The 27,086-nt window shown below is 45.8% G+C and overlaps 1 protein-coding gene across 4 annotated transcripts in view; it reads right to left on the bottom strand.

Moving 5' to 3' along the window:
- Window positions 1–1,572: 1,572 nt before the first annotated feature.
- The window catches only part of ralgps1 (Ral GEF with PH domain and SH3 binding motif 1), a 729,016-nt gene continuing 703,502 nt past the window's right edge, over window positions 1,573–27,086 (bottom strand). For all 4 annotated transcript variants that reach the window (XM_033049388.1, XM_033049390.1, XM_033049389.1 and 1 more), the window contains 5 exons: window positions 21,064–21,169; window positions 18,421–18,513; window positions 6,468–6,573; window positions 4,106–4,197; window positions 1,573–3,387 (listed from right to left, as the gene is read on the bottom strand). In XM_033049388.1, the coding sequence (XP_032905279.1) occupies window positions 3,358–3,387; window positions 4,106–4,197; window positions 6,468–6,573; window positions 18,421–18,513; window positions 21,064–21,169 (427 nt within the window). In that variant the 3' untranslated portion in view covers window positions 1,573–3,357. The remainder of the gene's footprint in view (window positions 3,388–4,105; window positions 4,198–6,467; window positions 6,574–18,420; window positions 18,514–21,063; window positions 21,170–27,086) is intronic.

Genomic DNA, 27,086 nt, shown 5'->3' with positions numbered 1-27,086 from the left:
CGCCATCAATGTAACAAGCTGACATAAAAGCAACTTGATACAAGCCTGAGGTAACATAATTTAGCGAAGAACATCCATGGAGCAGTCTAGTTCAGTGGTTAGAACAGAAATGAGCAGTTATTTAAAATAAAAACCACATCAACACAGACGGCATGCGAATGACCTTAGTCAACATTTTTCCCTTGGAATTGTATGAAAATGTACAGGTCACTTTACAGTGGTAACATCGATCGACTCTGCATTAGTCTTAGCCAAACAAATGTGCTCTAATTTAGCATTGGCGGTTGGTGGCCACACTGCCCAAGCAAACCAAGATAGGTATGGACTCAAGGGCAAAGGCAAAACCGGGTTTGGGTCAAACGTCAGCTGTATAGGGAAACAACTAATTAAAATAAATATGATTCACACCAGATTTTAGGAATTAGACTTCACATTTGTACCTCGATGTCCTTGACAAGCCTGAATGCCAAGTGAATCCTTACTTGCAACGGAGGCATACACTGACGTTTAGTGAATGAAAGTTGGATAAACTCTTGAATTAAAGTATCAGATGATCCTTGAGGATAAAGAAAGTTACACGTGGGTTGGTCATTGAATCGCACAGAATAAATGGAAGGGAAGCAATGAATCTTGGTTGAAGCAGTCGTGTTGAGAATGGCACCGTAGGGACCTGGGACAACATTCAAGCATCAACATGTCTCTTAAAATGTGTGGCTGACAGCGTCACAGACTGACAAAACATCTTCTGCAGTCAGCCCATCATTGCCCACAAAGGAAGATGTAGCATATCTGGTTATAGAGCAAACCTGCACTTGAAAACCAATTTAACATGTTGCAGTTTAACAGGTTCTATTGCAGTACATCGCATGCAAGGGAAATATGCATGGCATGTGTCTTGTTGGAATTGACTGTCTGATTGCTGTATCATAATCCTGTAAGAATTTTCTTTCACCTATCTCAGGGTGGAAATGAAGGAAGCTGAGGGGTAATCCAACTGATGTGTTCAACATAAAACAAGGTTTGGATCAGGATCTGCACTTGAGTGAAAGACCACAGCTAGAGGATGTTCGTGTAAGACGTAACACCAACAAACGTTACACCACGTGAGAATCAGAAGAGCCTCCTTCACCCAAACAACAGTGGGGTCTGCTTCCACAAGGAGTCATTGAAGCAAACAGCACTGATGCATTCAGGGAGAAGCTGGACAAATACAAGCGAGGAAGGAATATAGAGTTATGCCGATAGATTTAGAAGATAAACAGACAGAAGGCAGCACAGTGTACACACCAACATGGTTTGGTTGGGCCAAATGGCCTGTTCCTTCATTATTCTTCCTATGTAATATGCTTCATTGCCATTAAAGTGGTTTTAACGTGTTTCCATTCATTTGTTGTAGGCATTCAGCCCTGTACATTGTGACAGGGTGTCAGGGGTTATGGAGCGAACACAGGAAAATGGGGTTGAGAGGGAAAATTAGATAGATCAGCCACCATTGGATGGCAGGGTAGATTTGATGGGCTGAATGGCCTAATTCTGCTCCTGGAACTTCTGAACAGATGGAAAAAAAAAATGTCTGCAGGGGCAGGTTCCATAGAACCCAGGGCTTGGCACATAGTCTAAAACTGAGAACACTAGTGCAGAGGTACACGGCCAGTAATATTTTTTACACCCACTACTCACAATAACGCCAAGCAAACTAAAAGGCCTTTCAAATCTACATCAGCCTGCTGCAGGTACCTTTTGAAACAAAGGGAGGAATAAACGACAGCTTAAAGATCTTCCTCTCGATCCAGCTGCAAAATCACTTGCTTATCGTCATTCTCGGTCTAGTCCCCGTTGAAGATTTGGGGGGGGGAAGGGACACGAGAAATCATTCTTTGCAGAGCTTCATCTGTAGGCAGGTGCTTTAAGTTATACGCGCTAATTAATTCTAAGTTACTTTACAATGCTTGGGGAGGGCTGTGGGGAAGGCTTGTGATTCTGGTGCGGAAAACGAGAGCGTCCATCAGAACGCCCGCAAACCACCCATATCTTGTCATCATAGGGAACCTGACCTGTTTACTGAAGGACCAGTGATTCAGTGTGAACGGATGAAGTCACCTTGGGGCGTGCCCAAATTGTTACAGACATACTATTTGAAGGGGGAAAAAAAATCTTTCATAAATAGAATATTTTAAGTGGAAACGATGACATGCAGTTAAACACAATGGGCATGGAACAATGTTCAAGTTGTAATACTTTTCAAATAATAATGAAAATCCATTCAAGTTTCATTTGCATGGATTGTGAACTCAATTTATGATTTGTATCCTTGTCTATTTTCTACAGTCTTTAAATAATACATAAATGAAGTATATCCTCGATTACACTGTCACATTATGTGGAAATCATTCAAACTGGTTCCACAAAATGGATACTGGGGGAATTGAAAATACTATTAGATGTGCTGGAAGCCAGTAGAATGGCAGAAGACAAGGATACAGGAGTCTCCAATCATGGAAATCTGGGACAAAACAGAAAATATTGGCATTTAGGCAGAATGGCGGATGTTGTCTACGCCAGTGGAGAGAATGATTTGAGTTGCAACGTGTTGCTGGGAAAAAATAAGCTGGACTGAACACCAACCCAACCTCTTTGGAATACTGGCAGACAAGGTCAGGTTACCTTTGATAGCAACATTGTGGGCTGGGATGCAGTGGGGGCCTATATCTGTTGGGTTTGCTCAAAAGTCACTATGAGTACACCATGCAAGAAATGCTGGAACAACTCGCGTACTGGTCACCGATGCAGAGGCAGACAGTGCGTCTAACCCCTTCAGTGCATTTCTTTTTTTTTGTTAAAAACACTCGTTCACTGACTTTTCTTTTCTCCTCTTAAACACCACTCAGCGCAGCCTGTTAATACTGTCAGTAGTATCTTGATTTGTGCATAAGAAAGTTAATACCCAACATGGGCTAAAAAATTGTTCACGATAAAGCAGCTTAAGAATAAAAAACAAACATTTAAAAAAAAATGTTTTCGGCAGCAGTCATTACACACACACACACACAGTTCCTTGGTCACACTGTCCTCTTCACAAAGCTCTGCCCAATCTCCACGGCCAACACTAGTAATCGGGAGCAGTCCGGGATCACATCCTTTTTTTCAAAACCTACCAAAATCATTCTGGGGGGTCAGGTAGTAAGAGTGTCAAAAAAAAAGTGCTTCTGTTTTCAACGCTGGCAGTCGGGCAAATTATTCCTTGTAAGTTTTTTTTTTGTTTCTTCACTTTCCCTCGTTTTTAATCCACTTAATAGTTTAGTTTCCCATTGCTTGGGTTGGCACTTTGATCACGTCTTGTGTGCGGTCTCCAAATGTTCACTCAAACGACATAAGGTTGGTGGGTAACTGCAAGCAGATGGGAGGGAAGCGGTTAATCTTTGCTGTTGCTTCTCCTAACCCCTTCATTTTGGAGACATACAGGACAGAAAAAATGCCATTCGGCCCAACTCATCCATGCGAAGCAAGAAGCCCCATCTAAAGGTAGACACAAAATGGCGGAGTAACTCAGCGGGACGGGCAGCATCCATGGAGATAAGGAATGGGCGATGTTTCGGGTCGAGACCCTTCTTCAGACTTCAGCCCCATCTAAACTAGTCCCATTTGCCTGCATTTGACCCATATCTCTCTAAATCTTTCATAACCATGTTCCCGTCGAAGTGTCATATGCCTTGACTATCTCCTCTGACAGCTGTTTCCAGCTATCTACATCTGTATGGTTGTATTCCAGATATCTAGTCCACATCTGCATGACGTTCAAATGCAATAAAAAATAAATTCATGATCGCTAATGGGTATTAAAATCCTGCATCATGTCTCATGTATTTCAACAGGGTGTCAGGGTTATGGGGAGAAGGCAGTACAATGGGGTTAGGAGGGAGAGTTAAATCAGCCATGATTGAATGGCAGAGTAGACTTGATGGGCCGAATGGCCTAATTCCGCTCCTATCACTTATGACCATTTGTCAATTAATTCCGCAGTCTGAAAAGGCTGTTTGGCTCTCTGTAAGTAATTCCTAGTGTGCACTTGCGTTATGCTTCAGAGTGAAGGCATCTGCCCACCTACCAGTGGCCTGTTGCTCTTGCAAGCATCATCCAAGTGCTTGTGCCACAGTATAGCATGAAACCGGGAGCTGGTCTGGAACTTGTAAACATTTCCTGTCAATGGAAGCAGACACATCATTAGAACAACAGCAGTTGCTTTTACATGGGTGGCACAGTGGCGCAGTTGGTACAGCCGCCGCCCTACAGCGTCAGAAACCTGGGTTCGATCCTGAGCTCGTGTGCTGTTTGTGTGGAGTTTGCACCTTCTCCCTGTGATCGCGTTGGTTTCCTCCAGGTGATCTGGTTTCCTCTCACATCCCAAAGACGTGCGGGTTTGTTGGTTATTTGGCATTTGTCAGGGAGTGAATGAGAAAGTGGGATAACATAGAAACAATGCTAACAGGTGATCGATGGTCGACATGGAATCGGTGGGCCGAAAGGCTTGTTTCTATGCTGTATCTCTAAACTAAACTATACCAATCACTTAAGTGCTGTGACATGACCAGCTTCAGAGATGTGACAACAAAAGACACTATTTAAAATATTTTACTCTGTTTACACCAGTTTGGTACGATTTAGTAAATCACATGTGACAGATGGAAATGCAGGTGATGTTTTACCAAAAACGACACAAAATGCTCGAGTAACTCAGCAACTCTGCAGAACACGGACACAAACCACCCTCTCTTCCATTGACTCCATCTACACCTCACACTTCCTCGGCAAGGCCAGCAGCATAATCAAGGACCAGTCGCACCCCGGTCACTCCCTCTTCTCCCCTCTCCCATCGGGCAAGAGGTACTGAAGTGTGAAAACACACACCTCTAGATTCAGGGACAGTTTCTTCCCAGCTGTTATCAGGCAACTGAACCATTCTATCAACAATTAGAGAGTGGTCCTAGGCTACTATCTACCTCATTGGAGACCCTTGGACTACGTTTAATCAGAGTTTACTTGACTTTATCTTGCACTAAATGTTATTCCCTTCATCCTGTATCTGCTCATTGTGGGTAGCTCGATTGGAATCATGTACAGTCTTTCTGCTGACTGGATAGCACGCAACAAAAAAGCTTTTCACTTTATCTCAATACATGTGACAATAAACTAAACTAAACTGAGGGGACGTTTTGTGTTGGGACCTTTCAGGCTCACCTTAACCATATGTCCTTTCGTTTTTGATTTCCCCTACCCGAGGGAAAAGACTCACCCTATCTATTCCCCTATTTTATACATCTCTGTCAGATCATCCCTCAGCCTCCAGGCAACATTCTCGGAAATCTTCTCTGCACTCTTTCCAACTTAATTACATCCTTCTTCTTGCAGTGTGGCAAAAACTGAACTAAATACTCCAAATTAAGATTGACGAGGATGTTGCTAGGACTAGAGGGTGTGAGCTACAGGGAGAGGTTCAGTAGGCTGGGTCTCTATTCCATGGAGCGCAGGAGGATTAGATGTATAAAATCATGAGAGGAATAGATCGGGTAGATGCATAGAGTCTCTTGCCCAGAGTAGTGGAATTGAGGACCTGAGGACATAGGTTCAAGGTGAAGGGGAAAAGATTTAATGGGAATCTTAGGGGTAACTTTTTCACACAAAGGGTGGTGGGTGTGTGGAACGATCTGCCAGAGGAGGAGGTTGAGGCTGGGACTATCCCAACGTTTAAGAAACAGTTAAGACAGGTAAATGGATAGGACAAGTTTGGAGGGATATGGACCAAGCGCAGGCAGGTGGGACTAGTGTAGCTGAGACATGTTGGCCGGTGTGGACAAGTTGGGCCGAGGTGCCTGTTTCTACAACTCATTGACTATGACTCTCTGCAGCCTCACCAACATCTTGTGCAACCATGCTCCCAACATTCACACAAACTTCCAGATTCCACTACTCACCTTAGTTGAGTTGAGTTTAGTGATACAGTGTGGAAACAGGCCCTTTGGCCCACCGAGTCTGCACCGACCAGCGACTGCCGCACATTAAGCGCCAATGCACAATTTTACTGAAACCAATTATCCAACAAACCTGTACTTCTTTGGAGTGTGGGAGGAAACGGGAGCACCCAGAGAAAACCCACGCCGTCACAAGGAGAACGTACAAACCCCGTACAGACAGCACCCGTAGTCAGGATTGAACCATGGTTCAACCATGGTCTGTAAGACAACATCTCTACCACTGCACCACAGTGTCGCCCTGTACCCTGGGGGCCGCTTACAGTGGCCAATTAACCTGTGACCCGCATGTTTTGGGGAGGTGGGATAAAACTGGTGCAGCGGTGGTATGAGCAGAACTTGCAAATTCCATGCGGTCAGCCACGGAGGAGAGGATTGAAGCCAGCTCAGCCTACTGTGCCGGGGTGCCTGAGGGATGTCCCGGTGAAACCTTGTGCTCACCTTTATCCGGGTCACTCAGCTGGAAGATATCTGGGTGTTCGGGGTCTTCGGGGAGAACCACCATCCAACCCGCTACCGACACCTTCTTGCTGGGCGACGACTTGAACTGTTGGGAAGGAAAATAACAAACGGGTCAACCGTTCTGTTTGACAGTGAAAAACCTCACACAAATGTTTAATCGATTCGCTTTGTCAGAATAATGATATTAACAGAAAAGAAATAAGCAAAGGGGCTGTCCCACTGTACGAGCTAATTCAAGAGTTCTCCCGAGTTTCCCCCGATTCGAACTCGGAGAATTACGGTAATGGCCGCTTGTAGGTACTCGGGGCTCTCGTGGACATTTTTCAACATGTTGAAAAAACTTTACGAGCTTACCGCGTTTCCCGAGTACCTGCCGTTAGCGTTACGAGCCGCTAAGAGACGTCCCAAGTTCTGACGTAGCCGCTACGTACATTCTACGTGCTTACCACGAGTCTGATTTTTTTTTAAACTCGGGAGAGCTCTTGTATTACCTCGTACAGTGGGACAGGCCCTTTAGACTTCCAATAGAATGATATTGGTGAATATTGAAAAAGTGTGTAAACATAGAACTAATGTGAGCGGAGGTCGGAGGTCAGCATGGACTCAATGGACTGAAGGACTTGTTTCCATTCTGTATCTCTAAACTAAACTAAACTATTTCTCACCGAAGATAAACACAAAATGCTGGACACAAACAACATCCCATTCCTTTTCTCCAGAGATGCTGCTATCCCTGAGAGTTATTCCAGCAATTTGTGTCTTCCTTCGGTGTAAACCAGCACCTGCAGTTCCTTCCTACATTAATCTACTTCTCATCCATCTTTGTAGAGATACAGCGTGGAAACCTCGGTCCAGCGGCAACCAGCAATCAGCCGGTCACACTACTTCCGAGTTACCTCGCTTTCTCATCCACTTCCTACACACCAGGGGGCGATTTACAGAGGGCCGATTGACCTACAAACCCGCACGTCTTTTAGGATAAGGGGGGAAGCCTGAGCACCCAGAGGAAACCCACTGCAGTCACAGGGCGAACGTGAACAAACTCCACAGCAGACAGCGCCTGCGGTCAGGATGATGTCACTTTCAATCGAAACACAGCTGACTCTGAATGGCTCATGCTACAATCAAAGACAGATTTGGTTTCGCTGATCTGCTTGTGAAATGTTCATACTTAATTTTGAAATAGCAGCTTATCATAACTGCATCTTAAAAGAATGTAAGTTTTAAACAGTTGACGGGTGAATGCACTTCAGATTTAAACAGTCCAGCACACACGTCGTTCAAAAGCTACTTAGAATAACATAAATAAGTGAGTGCTGTTAACTTCATTCCATGGCCAAGCAAAATATGCAGCAGCATTTCTTTAGTAGTTTCTCCAATACAAGGACTGCTCAGATTTTCGTTGATTATGATTTCGGATAGCTTGCAATCCTTCTCACATTACAGCCCGTTTACTCGATATCCATGGAATGTTTCCTGGAGTGGTTCCTGGAATCTGGCAAATATTGTCCAACATGATCCCGATTCAGTTGGTCGGAGTCTCAGACTTCAGCAATTTAGCGCAGAAACAGGCCCTTCGGCCCACCGAGTCCGCGCCGACCAGTGATCACCCTGTACACTGGCACTATGCAACACACTGGGGACCATTCACTATTTTTACTGAAGTCAATTAACCTACAAACCTGCACGTCTTTGGAGTGTGGGAGGAAACCAGAGCACCCGGAGAAAACCCACGAGGTCATGGGGAAAACATACCCAGCTCCGTACAAACAGCAACCGCAGTCAGGATCGAACCCGGGTCTCTGGCGCTGTGAGGCAGCAACTCTAACGCTTTGCCACCCGAGCCATTTGGGGATATGCCAAATTTATGTAAGGTTGGACAATACGTGCTGGTACGATTAGGTTATAAAAAAGTCCATCCACGACAGCAAGTGTTGTGGATGTAGCCCAGTTCATCACACAAACCAGCCTCCCATCCACTGTCTCCATCTACACTTCACGCTGCCTCGGCAAGGCCGCCAGCACAAACAAGGACCAGTCTTACCCTGGCCTCTCCCTCTTCTCCCCTTTCAGTTTAGAAGGATGAGAGGGTATCTCATTGAAACATTTAACATTGTTAAGGGCTTGGACACGCTAGAAGCAGGAAATATGTTCCTGATGTTGGGGTAGTCCAGAACCAGGGGGCACAGTTTAAGAATAAGGTGTAAGCCATTTAGAATGGAGACGAGTAAACACTTTTTCTCACAGAGAGTGGTGAGTCTGTGGAATTCTCTGCCTCAGAGGGCGGTGGAGGCAGGTTCTCTGGATGCTTTCAAGAGAGAGCTAGACAGAGCTCTTAAAAAATAGCGGTGTCAGGGGATATGGGGAGAAGGCAGGAACGGGGTACTGATTGGGGATGATCAGCCATGATCACATTGAATGGCAGTGCTGGCTCAAAGGGCTGAATGGCCTACTCCTGCACCTATTGTCTATTGACTTCTTATACTCAATACCCCGACCTATGAAAACAAGCATACTATTTGGCTTCTTTACCACTCTATCTACTTGTGTTGCCACTTTCAGGAAGCTGTGGCCTGGACCCCAAGATCCCTCTGTCCATCAATGCTGTTTCGGGTGTTGCCATTAATTGTACATTTTCCCCTCGCATTCAACCTCCCAAAGTGCGACATCTCCCACCTGCTCGGATTCACCTCCCTGTGCCATTTCCCCACCCATTTCTCTAGTTAATCTATATCCCGCTGTGTACTTTGACAGTCTTCCTCACAGTCTGCGACCCGAACAATGTTGGTGTCAACGGTAAACTCACAATGCTTACCTCCAAGTTATTTATATATATCACAAACACCAGAGCTCCCAGAACAGCCCTGAAGAACTTCATTGGTCACAGACCTCCAGTCTATTGTCTGCCTCCCACCAGTAAGCCATTATGATCCATATCCATGTGATCAAGTCACTGTTAATCCAATGCTTCTTAATATTTTGGATCATCTACCGTGGCGGAGTTTATTAAATGTCTTACTAAAATCTATGTAGGCAACACCCATCACCCCACCCCATCCATCACCATTGTCACATCCACAAAAAACTCGATCAAGTTAGTAAGACACGACAAGCTGGCTCTCGCTAACTAATCTATTCTCAACCAAATGGGACTAAATGCTATCCCAAAGAGTCCTCTCCATTATCTTCCCCACCACAGACTTGAGGTACAACAGCCTATAATTCCCTAATCTGAGGAAAGACATTCTTGCCCTAGAGGGAGTACAGAGAAGGTTCACCAGACTGATTCCTGGGATGGCAGTACGTTCATATGAAGAAAGTCTGGATAGACTCGGCTTGTACTCGCTAGAATTTAGAAGATCGAGGGGGGATCTTATAGAAACTTACAAAATTCTTAAGGTGTTGGACAGGCTAGATGCAGGAAGATTGTTCCCGATGTTGGGGAAGTCCAGAACAAGGGGTCACAGTTTAAGGATAAGGGGGAAATCTTTTAGGACCGAGATGAGAAAAACATTTTTCACACAGAGAGTGGTGAATCTCTGGAATCCTCTGCCACAGAAGGTAGTTGAGGCCAGTTCATTGGCTATATTTAAGAGGGAGTTAGATGTGGACCTTGTGGCTAAAGGGATCAGGGGGTATGGAGAGAAGGCAGGTACAGGATACTGAGTTGGATGATCAGCCATGATCATATTGAATGGCGGTGCAGGCTCGAAGGGCCGAATGGCCTACTCCTGCACATATTTTCTATGTTTCTAGGTTTCCCTGGATTCTCTCACCTCTGCTTCTTGAACAAAAGAAGAATATTAGCTTATCTCCAGTCCTGTGGGACCTGGTCTGTGGTTAAACAAGAAACAAAGATCTTCATCAAGGTTCTGGATAATTTGCTCTTGCCTCTCAATAATTTGGGATAAGTCCCATCGGGTCCTGGGGATATATCCACCTTACTGCTCTTCAAGAACCCCAACATCTCCTCCATTTAATATTCTCCACACTGATCTCCATGTCCTTCTTGGTGAAAACAAATACAAAGTACTCATTTAGTACCTCACCAACATCCCAGACTCCAAGCACAAAGCCCTTCCTTTGCCCTGAGTGGATTTACCTTCTCCCTGGTTACCCCCTTGTTTTTAATGTAGGTATAAAAAGCCTTGGGATTTTCTTTAATCTGACTCACCAAAGCCATTTTGGGGCCACATTTGGCCCTTCTAATCACTCGCTTCAGTTCTTTCCTACATTATTTATATTCAACAAAGCCCCTGTCTGATTTCATCTTCTTGAACCTTGCATTTGGTTCCTTTTCCTTTTTGATCAAATTTACCACCTCTTTGGACATCCAAGATTCCCACACTTTTGCCATCCTTATTGTTTCTCCTTACTGAAACATGCCAGTCATGTTATAAGTCATAGGAGTAGAATTAGGCCATTCTGCCTGTCAAGTCTACACCGCCATTCGATCATGGCTGATCTATCTCCCCTGTCTAACCCATTCTCTTGCCTTCTCCCCATAACCTCTGACACTTATACTAATCAAGAATATATCCATCTCTGCCTTAAAAATATCCACTGACTTGGCCTCCACAGCCTTCTGTGGCGGAGTATTCCACAGATTCACCACCCTCTGGCTAAAGAAATATCTTCTCATCTCCTTCCTAAAAGAACATCCTTTAATTCTGAGGCGATGAGCTCTAGTCCTAGACTCTCCCACGAGTGGAAACATCCTCTCCACATCCACTTTAACTGAGCCTTTCACTATTCTGCAAGTTTCAATGAGGTCTCCCCTCATTCTTCTAAACTCCAGCGAGTACAGGCCAGAGCCGACAAACGCTCATCACAGGTTAACCTACTCATTCCTGACGTTGACCAACTGGTCTTTACACAACTCCACATGTCAGATGTGGACGTACCCAATAACAACTGGCCCCAATGTACTCTTCATGTCTCCTGCCTGTTAATGACATTTGCCTCACTGCAATCTACTACTTTCCCCCAAGGTCCAAACCTATCCCTATTCAAAACAATCTTAAAACTGATCACTATCCCAAAAATTCTCTTCCATCTGTGATAAATGTCAATGCCAAATGGCTAACTTAACTCCTACTTTTGTAAACTGTTTTAAAATTAAAAATTACTGGATGGATATTTTTAAAATAATCTCTGTGGTCGTTAATATCCAAATTGATCCCGACCCCAAATTAATAATATTGGGCATATCAGAACATTACCTAAAACTCACAATAAACCAAATAAATTTCCTTGATTACAGTACAATAATTGGGAAAAAAACTGATATTAACATTTTGGAAAAACCCAACAACCCCCACAATCAAGATGTGGATTATGGAGATGCCGGAGACCTTACATTTGGAAAAAATTAGATATGTCTTAATTGACAAACCAGAATTATTCATTAGAATATGATCTCTGACCTACGGACCGATCTCCCAAGTTGTGTTATTAATAGTTTATTCTATTTTTCTAATTTCTTTCTTTCTTTCTCTCTTTCTTTCTTTTCTTCTATCTATAAATATAAATAAATAATTAGAGGCAATGTTAATATGTAACCGATAAAGGAGGATCCCAGCTACTTTGGTAACTAGGTCCCTGGAAACCTGGATATTTAATATGTAACCATTAAACAAAGTCTGTACTGGTTTGGATTATGATATGCAGATGCCTCTAATAAAAATTTATTTAAAAAAAGGCAATAGACAACAGGTGCAGGAGTAGGCCATTCGGCCCTTCGAGCCAGCACCACCTTTCACTGTGATCATGGTTGATCATCCACACTCTGAACTCCATTCCTGCCTTCTCCCCATATCTCCTGACTCCGCTATCTTTAAGGGCTCTATCCAACTCTCTTGAAGGCATACAGAGAATTGGCCTCCACTGCCTTCTGAGGCAGAGAATTCCAGGTTCACAACCCTCTATGTGAAAAAGTTTTTCCTCATCTCCGTTCTAAATGGCTTACTCCTTATTCTTAAAAGGTGCAAGCATTCCAATGGGATTGAACTGCAGGTCCCCCACTAGCCAGCGGCAGATAGAGGAGCAAATCTGTAGAGGGATTAGCAAAAGTTGCCTGAGCATTAGGGGTGTCTTTGTGGGTGACTTCAACTTCCCCCAGTATTGACTGGATCTCGCTCAATGTCAAAGGCAATAGATGGGGCAACATTTGTGGGGCGTATCCAAGAGGGTTTCCTGAAACAACATATGGATAGTCCAATCTGGGAAGGGAACACCATGTGCTGGGACATGAGCTTGGCTGGTGTTACGGTGGAAGAGAATTTTTTTTAATAAATTTTTATTCTCCTGCACCTGTTGTCTATTGTCTATACTATGATACACTCCGTGGTTAGCAACACAACTCCTCCACCTCTTTTGCGTCCACTCTCTATCAGGTGTGAAACATTGACAGGTTGAGCTGCCTGATGCGTCCTTGTCACATCATCCCTGCCACAGCATCATCGTCCCAACCACCGATGAAGGCTCGAAGTTCATCGACTTTTCCCACAACCCCACTGCAGTGCTTGCACCTTTCTGACTTCTGAGCTCTACCCGTCTCGCCTCAGCGGGCGAACCCTCCAGTACGTTCTCTCTGAGTGCCATCGCGACGGTCCCCCTGATTAGCAGCGCAACTCATAGGGCGGCACGGTGGCGCAGCAGTAGCGTTGCTGCTTTACAGCGCCATGGAACTGGGGTCGATCCCGACTGCGGGTGCTGTCTGTACGGAGTTTGTACGTTCTCCCCGTGACCTGCTTGGTTTTCTCAGAGATCTTCGGTTCCCTCCCACACTCCAAAGACGTACAGGTTTGCAGGTTAATTGGCTTGGTATAAATGTAAATTGTCCCTAGTGCGTGTAGGATAGTGTCAGTGTGCGGGGATCGCTGGGCGGTGCGGACTCGGTGGGCCGAAGTGCCTACTTCCTCGCTGTATCTCTAAACTAAACTAAACTAAACTAAACTCCTTCACCTCTTTTGAAATAAATATACTTCAGCCTTTCAGTGTCACTGTATTTCTTCACCTCTCCTTGCCTGTCATTCCATTGAGCCTTACTGGTCCAAACCTCTAGCTTCTTTCTCATCAGTTCCTCCATTTGCTTCCCTGAAGAGTCAATGTTCACCTTGAGTTGGGTTGGACGTAGCCACAGATGGTGCGGCTGAGCTTTCTTGGTTTAGTTTACGTTGGTTGAGAAATACAGCATGAAAACAGACCCTTCAGCCCACCGAGCGCGCAGACCATCGATCACCCATTCACACTAGTTCTCACTTGCTCACCCAATTAATTTACAAACCTGCACATCTTTGGGATGTGGGAGGAAACCGGAGCACCCGGAGGAAGCCACACGATCACAGGGGGATCATGCAAACTCCGCACAGACAGCACCCGAGGTCAGGATCAAATCGGGGTCTCTGGCGTTGTGAGAGAGCAGCTCTACCCGCTGGGCCATTGTTTTAGTAACATCGTTATATCTTGGCCTCAGTCCATCTGGATATAGTTTAGTTTAGAGATACAGCGCGGAGACAGGCCCCTTGTCCCTCCGTAGACCAGTTCTATCCTACATGCTCAGAACAATTTACAGAAGCCAATTAACTGACTAACTCTCATGTCTTTGGGATGTGGGAGGAAACTGGATCACCCGGAAATCTATACAGACAGCACCCATCGACTGTATGGAACCCGGATCTCTGGCGCTGTGAGCCAGCAACTCTACCACCGTGCCGCCTCTATACCTTCTCCCAGAAGATGCTGCTGAACTTGGGACGCAGTAAGAGTCTCCAAGATGCAACTATGCCATAACGAGCAGCACAACGTGTTCTTGGCACGCATCTCAAGCACAAGGTTCCCAATGAGAGGCCAAGAGCCAGATCAGATCCACGTGAGATCCCATTACGTTCTCGATGGAGGGTGAAGCCACACTCATCAATTCAAACCAACCACACACACAGAGCCATTTGGAGTTGAAACAGACCATCAAGAGCTGCATCAAACACTCAACTCATGTTAAGCCCAAGCATTATCGTAAATTATTATTGGCAGGGAGAGAGGTCTCTGATTACATTCTCTAGAACTGCGTAATCTCCCTGTTTTTCCTTTTTGTCTTTCCAACTTCAGATTGCTGGCACTCCAATTTAGAGTTCAGAGATACAGCATGGAAGCAGGCCATTTGGCCCCCTGAGTATGCTGACCATTGATCACCTGTTCACACTCGATGGTTAGCATGGACTCAGTGGGCCGAACGGCCTGTTTATGTTATCCCACTTTCGCTTCCATTCCCTACACATTAGAGGCAATTTTATGGAGACCAATTAACCTACAAATATGTGTCCATATTTCCCCTCATTGTTCTTTTCTTATTGTGTGGAAGATTAGTTTAGTTTAGTTTAGAGATACAGCGTGGAAACAGACCCTTCGGCCCACTGAGTCTGCGCCAACCAGCGATCTCGTACACGAGCACCATCCTTCGCACTAGGGACAAATTACAATCTTTAAGCAAAGCCAATTCACCTACAAACCTGTAAGTCTTTGGAGTCTGCGGGGAAACCAGTGCACCCGGAGAAATCCCACGCTGGACATGGGGAGAAGGTGCAAACTTTGTATAGATAGAGCCAGTAGTCGGGATCGAACCGGGTCTCTGGCGCTGTAAGGCAGCAACTCTACCGCTGCTCTACCGTGCGGCCCAGAGTTGTAATAGGGTCAGCTGGGATACCAAGTGTTTGGCAGAGGAGATAGTTCATAGTCTCTTCCTCAGGCTTACTCACTGTGACCCATACAACCCATCCCATGGGCCTGTTGAAAAACGGACTGGTTTAAGCCTGTGTGTCATCACATGGTGACTTTATTCAAGCCTCCTCAACTCCATTCAACACAGACATCAGGGTCATCTGTTTATCACCACTGTCTCGACTGGAATTCACTAACTTTCTTCTAACACAGGAGATTATTATGCCCACTGGGTGAGAGGGAGAGGTTGGGCAGGCTAGGACTTTATTCCTTGGAGCGCAGAGTGATCATATAGAGGTGTATAAAATCATGAGGCTCGTAGATAGGGACAGAGCCCAGGGTTGGGGAATCATGAAAGAAAGGGCATAGGTTTAAGAGAGGGGAAAGAATTAATAGGAACGTGCAGAGCAACTTTTTCACACATAGGGTATATGGAAGGAATTGCCATGGGACATGTTTGAGGCACGTGCAATAACAGTATTTGAAGTATATTTGGACAAATACAGGAAAGGTTTAGAGGGATATGGACCAAGCGTGGACAAATGAGATACATCTACAGAGAAATGTGAAGTGCTGCATTTTAAGACATCTAACAAGGCCAGGACCAGTAGGCATATGGGGAGTGTTGTAGAGCAGGGATCTAGGAGTACAGGTGCCTGGTTCCTTGAAGGTGGTGACAGGTTGATAGGGTGGTCAAAAAGGCATTTGGCACATTGGCCTTCATCAGTCAAAGTATTGAGTATAAAAGTTGGGAGGTCATGTTGCAGTTGTATAAGACGTCGGTGAGGCTACATTTAGAGTATTGTGTTCAGTTCTGGGCACCATGTTATAGGAAAGATCTTGTCAAGCTAGAAAGGGTTCAGAGAAGAATTATGAGGATGTTGCCAGGGCTAGATGGTCTGAGCAATAGTGAGAGGTTGAGTAGGCTGGGACTATTCCTTGTAGCGCAGGAGGATGTGGGGTGATCTTATAGATTTGAATAAGATCATGAGAGATATAAATCAGGTCGATGCACAAAAGTCTCTTGCCCAGAGTGGGTGAATCGAGGTTTAAGGTGAAGGGAAAAAGATTTAATAGGAATTTGAGGGGTAACGTTTCCACACAAAGGGTGGTGGGTGTATGGAACAAGCTGCCAGAGGAGGTAGTTGAGGCTGGGCCTATACCAACATTTAAGAAACAGTTAGACAGGTACATGGATAGGACAGGTTTGGAGGGATATGGACCAAACGCGGGCAGGTGGGACTAGTGTAGCTAGGACATGTTGGCCAGTGTGGGCAAGTTGGGTCGAAGGGCTTGTTTCCACACTGTATCACTCTATGAGACCAACCTGGTCTGGCAGGTTGACATGGATGGGGTGGGCCGAATGGCCTGTTCCTGTGCTGTTGGGACTTTATGGCTCTATGCAAGTTCTCAGACCATTTCCATCAATCCAGCACAGTTGGGCCGAAGGACCTATTTCGGTGCTGTACTACTCTGTGACGGAACATAATATTTTGTACACTGGTTATTTTTTTAGTTTTAGTTTAGAGATACAGCGGGGAAACAGGCCCTTCGGCCCACCGAGTCCGCGTCGACCAGCGATCTCCGCACATTAACACTATCCTACACACACTAGGGACAATTTTACACATACACCAAGCCAATGAACCTACACACCTGTACGCCTTTGGAGTGTGGGAGGAAATCAAAGATCATGGAGAAAACCCACGGGGAGAACGTACAAACTCCGTACAGACAGCACCCGTGGTCAGCATCGACCCGGGTCTCCAGCGCTGTAAGGCAGCAACTTTACCGCTGCGCCATCGTGGCCGCTCTTAACACTTCCTGTTACACTTGTGTACAGTTTGATTATACTCATGCCTGGAGAGCAGGCAAAACCAAGCAGTTCACTCCATGTCGGTACGCCTGACAGTACCAACACCAGTAGCAAAGATAAGAATAAGCCCACAGACATGTAGCTGGGGAAGGAAACAGGGAGAAAGTGCGGCAGGGTGGGATGTGAGAAATGTCTGCTCACTGAGCAAGTCGATACCATTGGACTCAGTGGTGTAAAGGGCCTGTCCCACTGTACGAGCTCCCGAGTTTGCCCTGATTCGAACTCGGAGATTTACCGTAATGGTCACTCGTCGGTACTCGGGGCTCTCGTGGACATTTTTCATCGTGTTGAAAAATCTTCGCTAAGTGACGTCCCCGAGCTCCGAAGTACCCGCTACGTTCATTCTCCGTGCTTACCACGAGTTTGATTTTTTTTAAACTCGGGAGAGCCCTTGGACTGAACTCACACCGTGGGACAGGGCTTTAAGGATGGGTAAACACCAAAAGAGGATTAAGACTGAATTAACTCTGTAGGGAGCCTCACATTGCCTTGATTTGAGGAGATAAAGATGCATGGACCAAACTTAGAAGAGAGAGGAATTATTGGAGCTGGTGCATTTAGAGATACAGTATGGAAAGAGGACCTTTATCCCACCGAGTCCACGCTGACCATCCATCACCCGTCCACGCTGGTTCTATGTTATCCCACTTTCTCATCCACTCGCTACACACTAGGGGACAATTTACTGAGGGCCAATTAGCCTACAAACCCGCACTTCGTTGGAATGTGAGAGGAACCCGGAGGAAACCCTTGCAAAAGGGAGAACATGCAAACTCCGCACAGACAGCATCCGAGATCAGGATCGAAACCGGGTCTCTGGTGCTGAGAGGCAGAAGCTCTACCCGCTGCACCTGTGTGTCTCTCCGATTATTCACCGAGAAGATGCAGTGATCGGTAGGGGTAGACTGGGCATCCTGCGGTAGAGAGGGATGTATGACTCTCACAGCGCTGGAGCCCCGGGTTCGATCCTGACTACGGGTGCTGTCTTTACGGAGTTTGTACGTTCTTTCCGTGACTGCCTGGTCTTTCTCCGGGTGCTCCCACACTCCAAAGACGTGCAGGTTCGAAGGTTAATCGGCTTCTGTAAAATTGTAAATTGTCCCTAGTGTGTGGGATAGTGCTAGTGTATGGGGATCGGTGATCGGCCCGGACGCGGTGGGCCGAAGGGCCTGCTTCCGCGCTGTACCTCTAAACTAAACTTAAGTGGATAAACTGAAGAAGGGTCTCAAGCAGTAACGTCACCTATTTCTTTTCTCCAGAGATGCTGCGTTACTCCAGCATTTGTTGTCTATCTTAAACCAAAGTGGACATTTTCGGTGATTGCTGGGGACTACTCACGTGCTTCCTCTCGGTGGCTCTGAGGGACTTCGCGCTGTAATACAGTAGGAGTGACCCAGAGAGAATGAGCCAGTAGCGAGTCCACGACAACAACTGGGAGGAAGGAAAAGATTCTTCAATGTTAGGCCAAACAATCAGAGCGGCTAAACAGACAGGCGCGCTTACCACCAGCTGAGTTAGTGGAGGTTGGGCGCTCGTTATTTATGTATCTTACACCCTGCATTGAGTTTAGCGATACAGCATGGATTAAATCCTCTTCAGCCCACCGAGTCCATGCCGACTATCGATCACCCGTTCACACTAGTTCTATGTTATCCAACATTGCCATCCACTCCCTGCACACTAGGGACAATTTACAGAGAGCCAATTAACCTACAAACCCGCACGTCTTTGGGATGTGGGAGGAAACCGGAGCACCCGGAGGATAGGATCACTGAATTCTCAATTTTGCAACCCGACAGTAAGCTGTGCATGGGACACACACCCACCTTTCCTTTAGTTTAGTTACCGTACTTTAGAGATGCAGGGCAGAAACAGGCCCTTCGGCCCGCCGGGTATGTGCCGACCAGCGATCACCCCGTACAGTAACACTATTCTACACACTAGGGACAATTTACAATTTCACCAAAGCCAATTAACCTACAAACCTGTACGTCTTTGGGATGCCTGGATTAAAATAGTCCATTTCCGTAGCTTAGGATGGAAATATCATATACAGGTACGCGAGGACAAAGTTTAAAGGAGATGTGCGGGGCAAGTTTTTTACAGAGGGTGGTGAGAGTTTGGAACGTGTTGCCGGGGGGGGGGGTGGTGATGGAGGCAGATTCGATAGTGGTGTTTAAGAGACTTCTAGATAAGCTCATGGATATGCAGGAAATGGAGGGATATTTGGGGGATTGTGAGCAGACAGCTAAGAGTTGGTCTTGGCATCATGTTTGACACAGACATTGTGGACCGAAGGGTCTGTTCCTGTGCAGTATTGTTCTATGTTCTATGTTCCTAGATTCAGAGCATCAACCCTTTAAATCCTTATGGGCCACTGTCCCACTCAGGCGATTTTTTAGGCAACTCTACAGGCGACTAGTTTGTCGCCACATGTTCGCCGGCGGTCGCCGGGAGTCGTCTCCTCAGTCGCGCAAAAAGTCGTAACATCTTTCTGGTCGCCACTATGTTGAAACATGTTGAAAAATTTTCGGTGACAGTGGGTTTGACGCCAAAGAGCGTAGCTTGACACAAGTGCTGTCGTAGGTTGTCGCCGGTTTTTCCGTGACCCGCTACGACTATGACAGTCGCCGGCAGTTGCCTAAAACATCTCCAAGTGGGACAGGCCCGTCACTCTTATAAGTCTGGCAGTGTCTGTGGAGTCTGAAGAAAGGTCCCGACCTGAAACGTCATCTAGCCATTTTCTCCAGCGATGCTGCCTGACCCTCTGAGTTACTGCAACACTTTGTGTTTATCTTTGTTTTAAACCCGAATCTGCAGTTCATTTTGATCACATATATAGCCCAGTGAAGGTGGAGCTCACAGTGTGAGGGTAGGCGCACCAGCTCGCTCAAAGGGCATTTGGACAGGTAAGGTTTAGAGGGATATGGGTCAGATGCAGGCAGGTGAGACTAGAGTTGATGGAGCATCTTGGTCAACATGGGCAAGTTGGGCCGAAGGGCCTGTTTCCGTGCTGGATGACTACTTCAGTTGCTGTGTGAGTGGGGAACACAGAGCTTCAGCTTCACGTCGAGGTGCTGCTCTCAGCAAAGCAAGTGCATGCATCTGCAGAGATGAGCCCAGCTTAGATGCACGGCAAGCACGGCAGATGACGTGTAGCTGTTTGGTTTGCAAATTATCACAAGAGGGAGCAGCTGCCTCAATGTTCCAGACACGTAATCCAGCTCCCGGCTCCATCCTTCCTGAAGCTGCCGCTTCCAACGCTGCTCATTCAAAATGCACCAAATCCTGATGTTTCGGTTCATTCCTTTCTACCTGTGTTCATTTGAATTGTTGAGCTGCTAAACCAACCCACTTCTGCCAGTGTTATGCTGAATAGTATCCCAGAACTAAACTAAAGTGTCGTAGAGTCATAGACTCACATATTGTATATATATGTGTGTGTACATATTGTGTATATATGTGTGTATATATGTGTGTGTGTGTGTGTGTGTGTGCATATATTACACGTATATATATTACATATAAAAATATATATAGAACCTTTTATCTCTTGTTATATATATACATATACACACACACACACATATATATACTGAACGCACACACACAGACATTATATATACTGAAAAAATCAGTATAGTACTTTTTTTCATTTATCATATACTTATACAAACTCTCACACACAATATACATATATATTCTGAACATTTATATATATACACACACACATGCATGTGCGTGTGTGTGTGTCTATATAATATATATATATATATATATATATATATATATATATATATATATATATAAACGGAACTATTTTTCTTATTTCATCATATTGTTTACAGAGTACTACGATTACATATTCTGTTGTGCTGCTGGAAGTAAGAATTTCATTGTTATTTTCAGGACATACGACAATAAAATACTCTTGACTCCTGGCCCAACGAGTGAGTGGGAAACAACCTGCCGATTACTTACTGCTGGCTTCTTGCCCTCCTTCAGCAAGGTTTTTCTCCGCAGCAGCCCTTCGATGGTGATGGTCCCGTTTGTGCCACTCAAGTGGTAACTGCAGGTGTCTGTAGGACTGACAAGAGATGGAAAAGAATCAGCGTGAAGAGTCTGAGTATTGAACGGCGAGGAGCGCAGGCTATCCAATGCTGCCCACACAATGCCTTGTGAGCGGGTCTCGCATCGACCTGCCTCCTTGTGAATTACTGCGCTGATGTTCAGGACTTTAAGACTAAACACACGTTGCACGTTAGATGGGGACCAGCAATGGAGGTCTGAATGGAGGATGTTGGTCATGAGCTGTGAGCAGCATCAGTGAGATGGGATGGAGACACAAAGAGGCTGCAGATGCTGGAACCTTGAGTGCTGGAGGAACTCAGTGGGTCAGGCAGCATCCGCGGAGGGTCACATCCAGACAATGTTTCGGCCGGGCCCCTTCTTCTACATGGTGGAGTAGAGGGGAGAAGCACAGGTAGGGAGAGGTGAAGGGAAGGGGTGGGGCAAGAACCGGCAAGAACACTTCCAGATTCTGGGACTTTTTTTCCTAGCTGTTATAAGACAACTGAACCATCCTACCAACAACTATACAGCAGCCCTGAGCTACTATCTACCTCATTGGAGACCCTCCGCCTATCCTTGATCAGACTTTGCTTGCTTTATCTTGCACGAAACGTTATTCCCTTCATCCTGTACCTGTACACTGTGGGCGGCTCGATTGTAATCATGTGTTGTCTTTCTGCTGACCCGTCAGCACGCAACAAAAGCTTTCCATTGTACCTCGAAACACACGACAATAAACTAAACTCAACTAAGTGATAGGTGGATCCAGGTTGATTGGAGGATGAATCAGGTGAATTAAGCCCCCCTAACCCGACCCCCTCCTCTCGCCTCTCTCCACTCACTGCCTTCTCCCTCAGTCTGAAGAAGGGCAATGACCTAAAACGCCCTCGTCCAATTCCCTCCACAGATGCAGCCTGACCCGCCGAGTTTCTCTAGCTGTCTGAGATGGGATGGGATTTTTTTTTAGTTTAGAGATACAGAACGGAAACAGGCCCTTCGGCCCACCGAGTCCCCACCGACCAGCGATCCTCGCACATTAACGCACACTAGGGACAATTTACACTTATACCAAGCCGATTAACCTACAAACCTGTACATCTTTGGAATGTGGGAGGAAACCGAAGATCTTGGAGAAAACCTACGCAGGTCACGGGGAGAACGTACAGCACCCGCAGTCGGGATCGAACCCGGGTCTCTGGCGCTGCAAGCGCTGTAAGGCAACAACTCTAACGCTGCGCCATCGTGCCACCCTTGATGGGATGGGAGGAGAGGAGAGGAGAGGAGAGGAGAGGAGGGGAGCGGAGGGGGGAGGAGGGGAGTAGAGGGGAGGGGGGGGGGGGGGCGAGGGGAAGGGAGGGGAGGGGAGGGGAGGGGAGGGGAGGGGAGGGGAGGGGAGGGGAGGGGAGGGGAGGGGAGGGGAGGGGAGGGGAGGGGAGGGGAGGGGAGGGGAGGGGAGGGGAGGAGAGGGGAGGAGAGGAGAGGAGAGGAGAGGAGAGGAGAGGAGAGGAGAGGAGAGGAGAGGAGAGGAGAGGAGAGGAGAGGAGAGGAGAGGAGAGGAGAGGAGAGGAGAGGAGAGGAGAGGAGAGGAGAGGAGAGGAGAGGAGAGGAGAGGAGAGGAGAGGAGAGGAGAGGAGAGGAGAGGAGAGGAGAGGAGAGGAGTTCCCAGGTGGAGATGGTTGGTTTGGGGATTGGAAACACAACAAGTTCTCAGGCTGTGGAAGGACTGTGCTCCGTGGGATTATTGTTATTTTCTCCCAGTCCAATCCCCACATCACTGGTGAGCTCCAGTCAGCGCCTACTTCCAGCAGGTACCTCGAAGACTGCAAGCCCACTTGTCTTCCGCTGTAGAGCTCTGTACAATATGTTAGATCTTAAACTGTGCCAGTAACAAACTGCAGAAGGAATGAAGTCAAAAATTAAATTGTTGCCGATTTTCCAGTATAGGAATTACCAGGGCAGAACGGAAATCCACCAGCCAGAAGTCTGCGGGATATTTATTTTAAAAATACCCATTTATTAAAAAATAGACTGTATATTTTAGTTTAAATATCCATCAGAATAAATATAGTTTGATGGATAAATAAATGAACAATTAAATAATCAGTCATCAATTAAATAATTAATTAATCATTTAACCAATAACTAAATTAGTTAAATATTAAATTAAATTAATTACATTCAATAAGCCTAATGACTTGATTAATTGAATTGATTTGAATTATTAAATTAATTTATTGAACAATAGTCAATTAATTGATGAGCTTTTCAGTAACATGAATTATTAATCTGTTTGTTAATAAATAATCAGTTATCCATTTGATAAATAATTAAATAACATTGTATCATTTGATTATGTTGTTAATAATAAGTTGGTATTTAATTATTTATCAATTGGATAATTGATTATTAAATATTAATTTAAAATATCTTTATTTTTATTATATAAAAGTAATTATAAATGATAATCTTTCTTTACAGTAAAAAACAAGATGTGTACAGACTGATTGCAATAGTGCATAGTTTTCACATCTCGCTGGGTATTTTCCCTCATTCTGACTGTAATTTCTTCACTTCCACTCCCGTTTTGTTACATGCACTCCTTCAATCATATACTTCCACCCAACTCTAAATGTTATTGCTCTACAGGGTGGCACAGTGGTGCAGCTGGCAGAACAACTACCTCACAGCGCAAGAGATCCAGTCCTTGGGATTTGTCTATGTGGAGTTGGCACGTTCTCCCTGTGACCGTGTGGGTTTCCCCCGGGTGCTCCGGTTTCCTCCCACATCCCAAAGACGTGCGGGTTTGCAGGTTAATTGGCTTCTGTAAATTGCCCCCAGTATGTGGCAGTAGATGAGAAAGTGGGATAATATAGAACTAGGGTGAACGGGTGATCGATGGTCGGCGTGGACTCGATGGGCCGAAGGGCCTGTTTCCATGCAGTATCTCCAAATGAGTACAACAGACAAAGATGCGTGTGGCACTGGCAGCCACACCTTCAATGGCTGGGGTTCTGAACTCCTTAAACATCCTGCCTATACCTCTCCATCACCCCCGTACAGAAGTGTACAGCACAGGAACGGCCCCTACGGCCCACACTGGCTGTGCCATTCATGATGCCTCGTTAATCTCTGCTTGCCTGTGATCTATGGTATATCCTTCTATTCCCTGCATATCCATGTGCCTATCTATCTGAAAGCCTCTTAAACACCACTATTATATCTGCCTCCACCACCAGCATGTTGCAGGCTCCCACCACCCCCTCTGTAAATAAACGGCACCCGCAGATCTCCGTTGAACTTTCTCCCTCTGATCTTACACTAATGCCCTCTAGTATTTGACATTTTCACCTTGGGGGAAAAACGTTCTGACCTATCTGCTCTATCTGTGTGGGCGTTGAGTGTTAGTGAGAAGGCAGGACAATGGGGTTGCGAGGGAAAGGTAGATCAACACAATGGCACACAGGTAGAGTTGCTGCATTACAGCGCCTGAGTCCATCCTGACTACGGGTGCTGTCTGTGGGGAGTTTGTTCCTTCTCCCTGTGACTGCGTGGGTTTTCTCCGGGTGCTCTGGTTTCCTCCCACATTCCAAAGACATACAGGTTTGTAGGTTAAGTGTCCAAGAAGGAAACTGCTGGAAAATCGAAGGTAGACAAAAGTGCTGGAGAAACTCAGCGGGTGCGGCAGCATCTATGGAGCGAAGGAAATAGGCAACGTTTCGGGTCGGAACCCTTCTTCAGACTGGCTTCAGTAAAATTGTAAATTGTCCCTAGTGTGTAGGATAGTGCTAGTGTACGGGGATCACCGGTCGGTGTAGACTCAGTGGGTCGAAGGGCCTGTTTCCGAACTGTATCTCTAAAGTCTAAATTAATATATTTCTATAAGATGTCCCCTCAACCTCCAGCGTGCCACAGAAAACAGTCCAAGTTTGTCCAACCTCCCCTTATAGCTAAGAGTGGTGAATCAGTGCAAGATGAACCAATAGACTTGGGCTCTCACACTGGCAAGCTCCCCTTCTCTCTGTCACAGCTGCACAACTGCTATCCACCATCTACCTCATTGGTGACCCTTGGAATATCTTTGATCGGAGTTTATTGGCTTTACCTTGCACTAAACGTGATTCACGTTATTCCATTTACACTGTGGATGACGCGACTGTAATCATGTATTGACCTTCCGCTGACTGGTTAGCGCGCCACAGAAAGCTTTTCACTGTACCTCGGCACACGTGACAATAAACTGAACTCAAACTTGACTCAAACTCAAACAATAGACAATAGGTGCAGGAGTAGGCCATTCGGCCCTTCGAGCCAGCACCGCCATTCAATGCGATCATGGCTGATCATCCCCAATCAGTACCCCGTGCCTGCCTTTTCCCCACATCCCCTGACTCTGCTATCTTTAAGAGCCATATCGCTCTTGAAAATATCTAGAGAACCGGCCTCCACCGCCCTATGAGGAAGAGAATTCCACAGACTCACAAGAAAAAGTGTTTCCTCGTCTCCGTTCTAAATAGCTTACCCCTTATTCTTAAACTGTGGCCTCTGGTTCTGGACTCCCCCAACATTGGGGAACATGTTTCCTGCATCTAGCATGTCCAAACCCTTAACAATCTTATATGTTTCAATGAGATCCCTTCTCATCCTTCTAAACTCCAGAGTGTACAAGCCCAGCCGTTCCATTCTCTCAGCATATGACAGTCCCGCCATCCCGGGAATTAACCTTGTAAACCTACGCTGCACTCCCTCAATAGCAAGACTAGGCAATGCCAAACAAGGCAATGCCATCAGGTTTAGGTGTGGCAGGGGCTGCACCAGCCACATGGTGAGGGGAATAAGTGACTCTACAGTAAGAAATATTCAGTGACAGCCCAAAGAGACGTACGTCATTACCAAGTTTATTGGGAATTACTTTACTACAGATCCCTTTTAGAACATGTGGATTTGATTTTCGTTCCCATTTCTTGGCCACAATATTTATGTTTGGTCTGTTAGTTTCCTTGGTTAACAGAAGTGGCTTCATCCAAATTGAGTTAGAAGCTTTGCTTGAGTTAATCTTCCAGCCTGTGATTTAACCGCTTGCATTAAGTAAGGTTTTAGTCAGAGTCCACACATGTAATGGAAGCAAACAGAAGTATGAAGGAATAGATCGGGTGGACGCACAGAGTCTCTTGCCTGGAGTAGGGGAATCAAGAACCAGGGGATATAGGTTTAAGGTGAGGGGGGAGAAAGATTTAATCGGAACCTGAGCGGTAACTTTTTCACACAAAGGGTGGTGGGTGTATGGAACGAGCTGTCGGAGGAGGTAGTTGAGGCAGGGACGATCCCAACGTTTAAGAAACATTTAGACAGGTACATGGATAGGACAGGTTTAGAGGGATATGGACCAAACGCTGGCAGGTGGGACTGGTGTAGCTGGGACATGTTTCCCGGTGTGGGCAAGTTGGGCTGAAGGGCTTGTTTCCACACTGTATCACTCTATGACTCTATGAGACCATAGAGTCATAGGGTGTAAGACTCTATGACTATGGATGGAGAGGATTGAGGGGAAGGTTCCATTCCTGTCCAGTGTTAATATAAATAAATCAGAGGGACAAAGCTTTAAAAAAAATAGAAAAGCTTTTTTGCGAAAAGAAAAGACAAAACATATCAGTCCAAATGAACCCCCCCTCCCCCCGTCAAGAACTCACAACTATAATAAACACTGAGTCAACAGCAGGGAATTAAAAGACTACAGAATCCTCATCAATGATGGAGGCTGAAGAGAGACATACAAGGTTTTGCTGTTTTTTGCATGTTTACTTTGGAGATGTGAGGGGGCAAGTTCTTACACACAGGATGGTGGGTACACTGAAACACGCTGCCGGGAGAGGTGGTATAGGCAGATACCATAGAGGTGTTTAAGAGATAAGCACATGGGTATGCAGGGAATGGAG

This window comes from Amblyraja radiata, chromosome 32, assembly GCF_010909765.2.
Source record: "Amblyraja radiata isolate CabotCenter1 chromosome 32, sAmbRad1.1.pri, whole genome shotgun sequence".
Classification (NCBI taxonomy): Eukaryota; Metazoa; Chordata; class Chondrichthyes; order Rajiformes; family Rajidae; genus Amblyraja; species Amblyraja radiata.
Note: the sequence above shows the minus strand (reverse complement) of the source record. Positions and strands in the feature narration are given on the sequence as shown.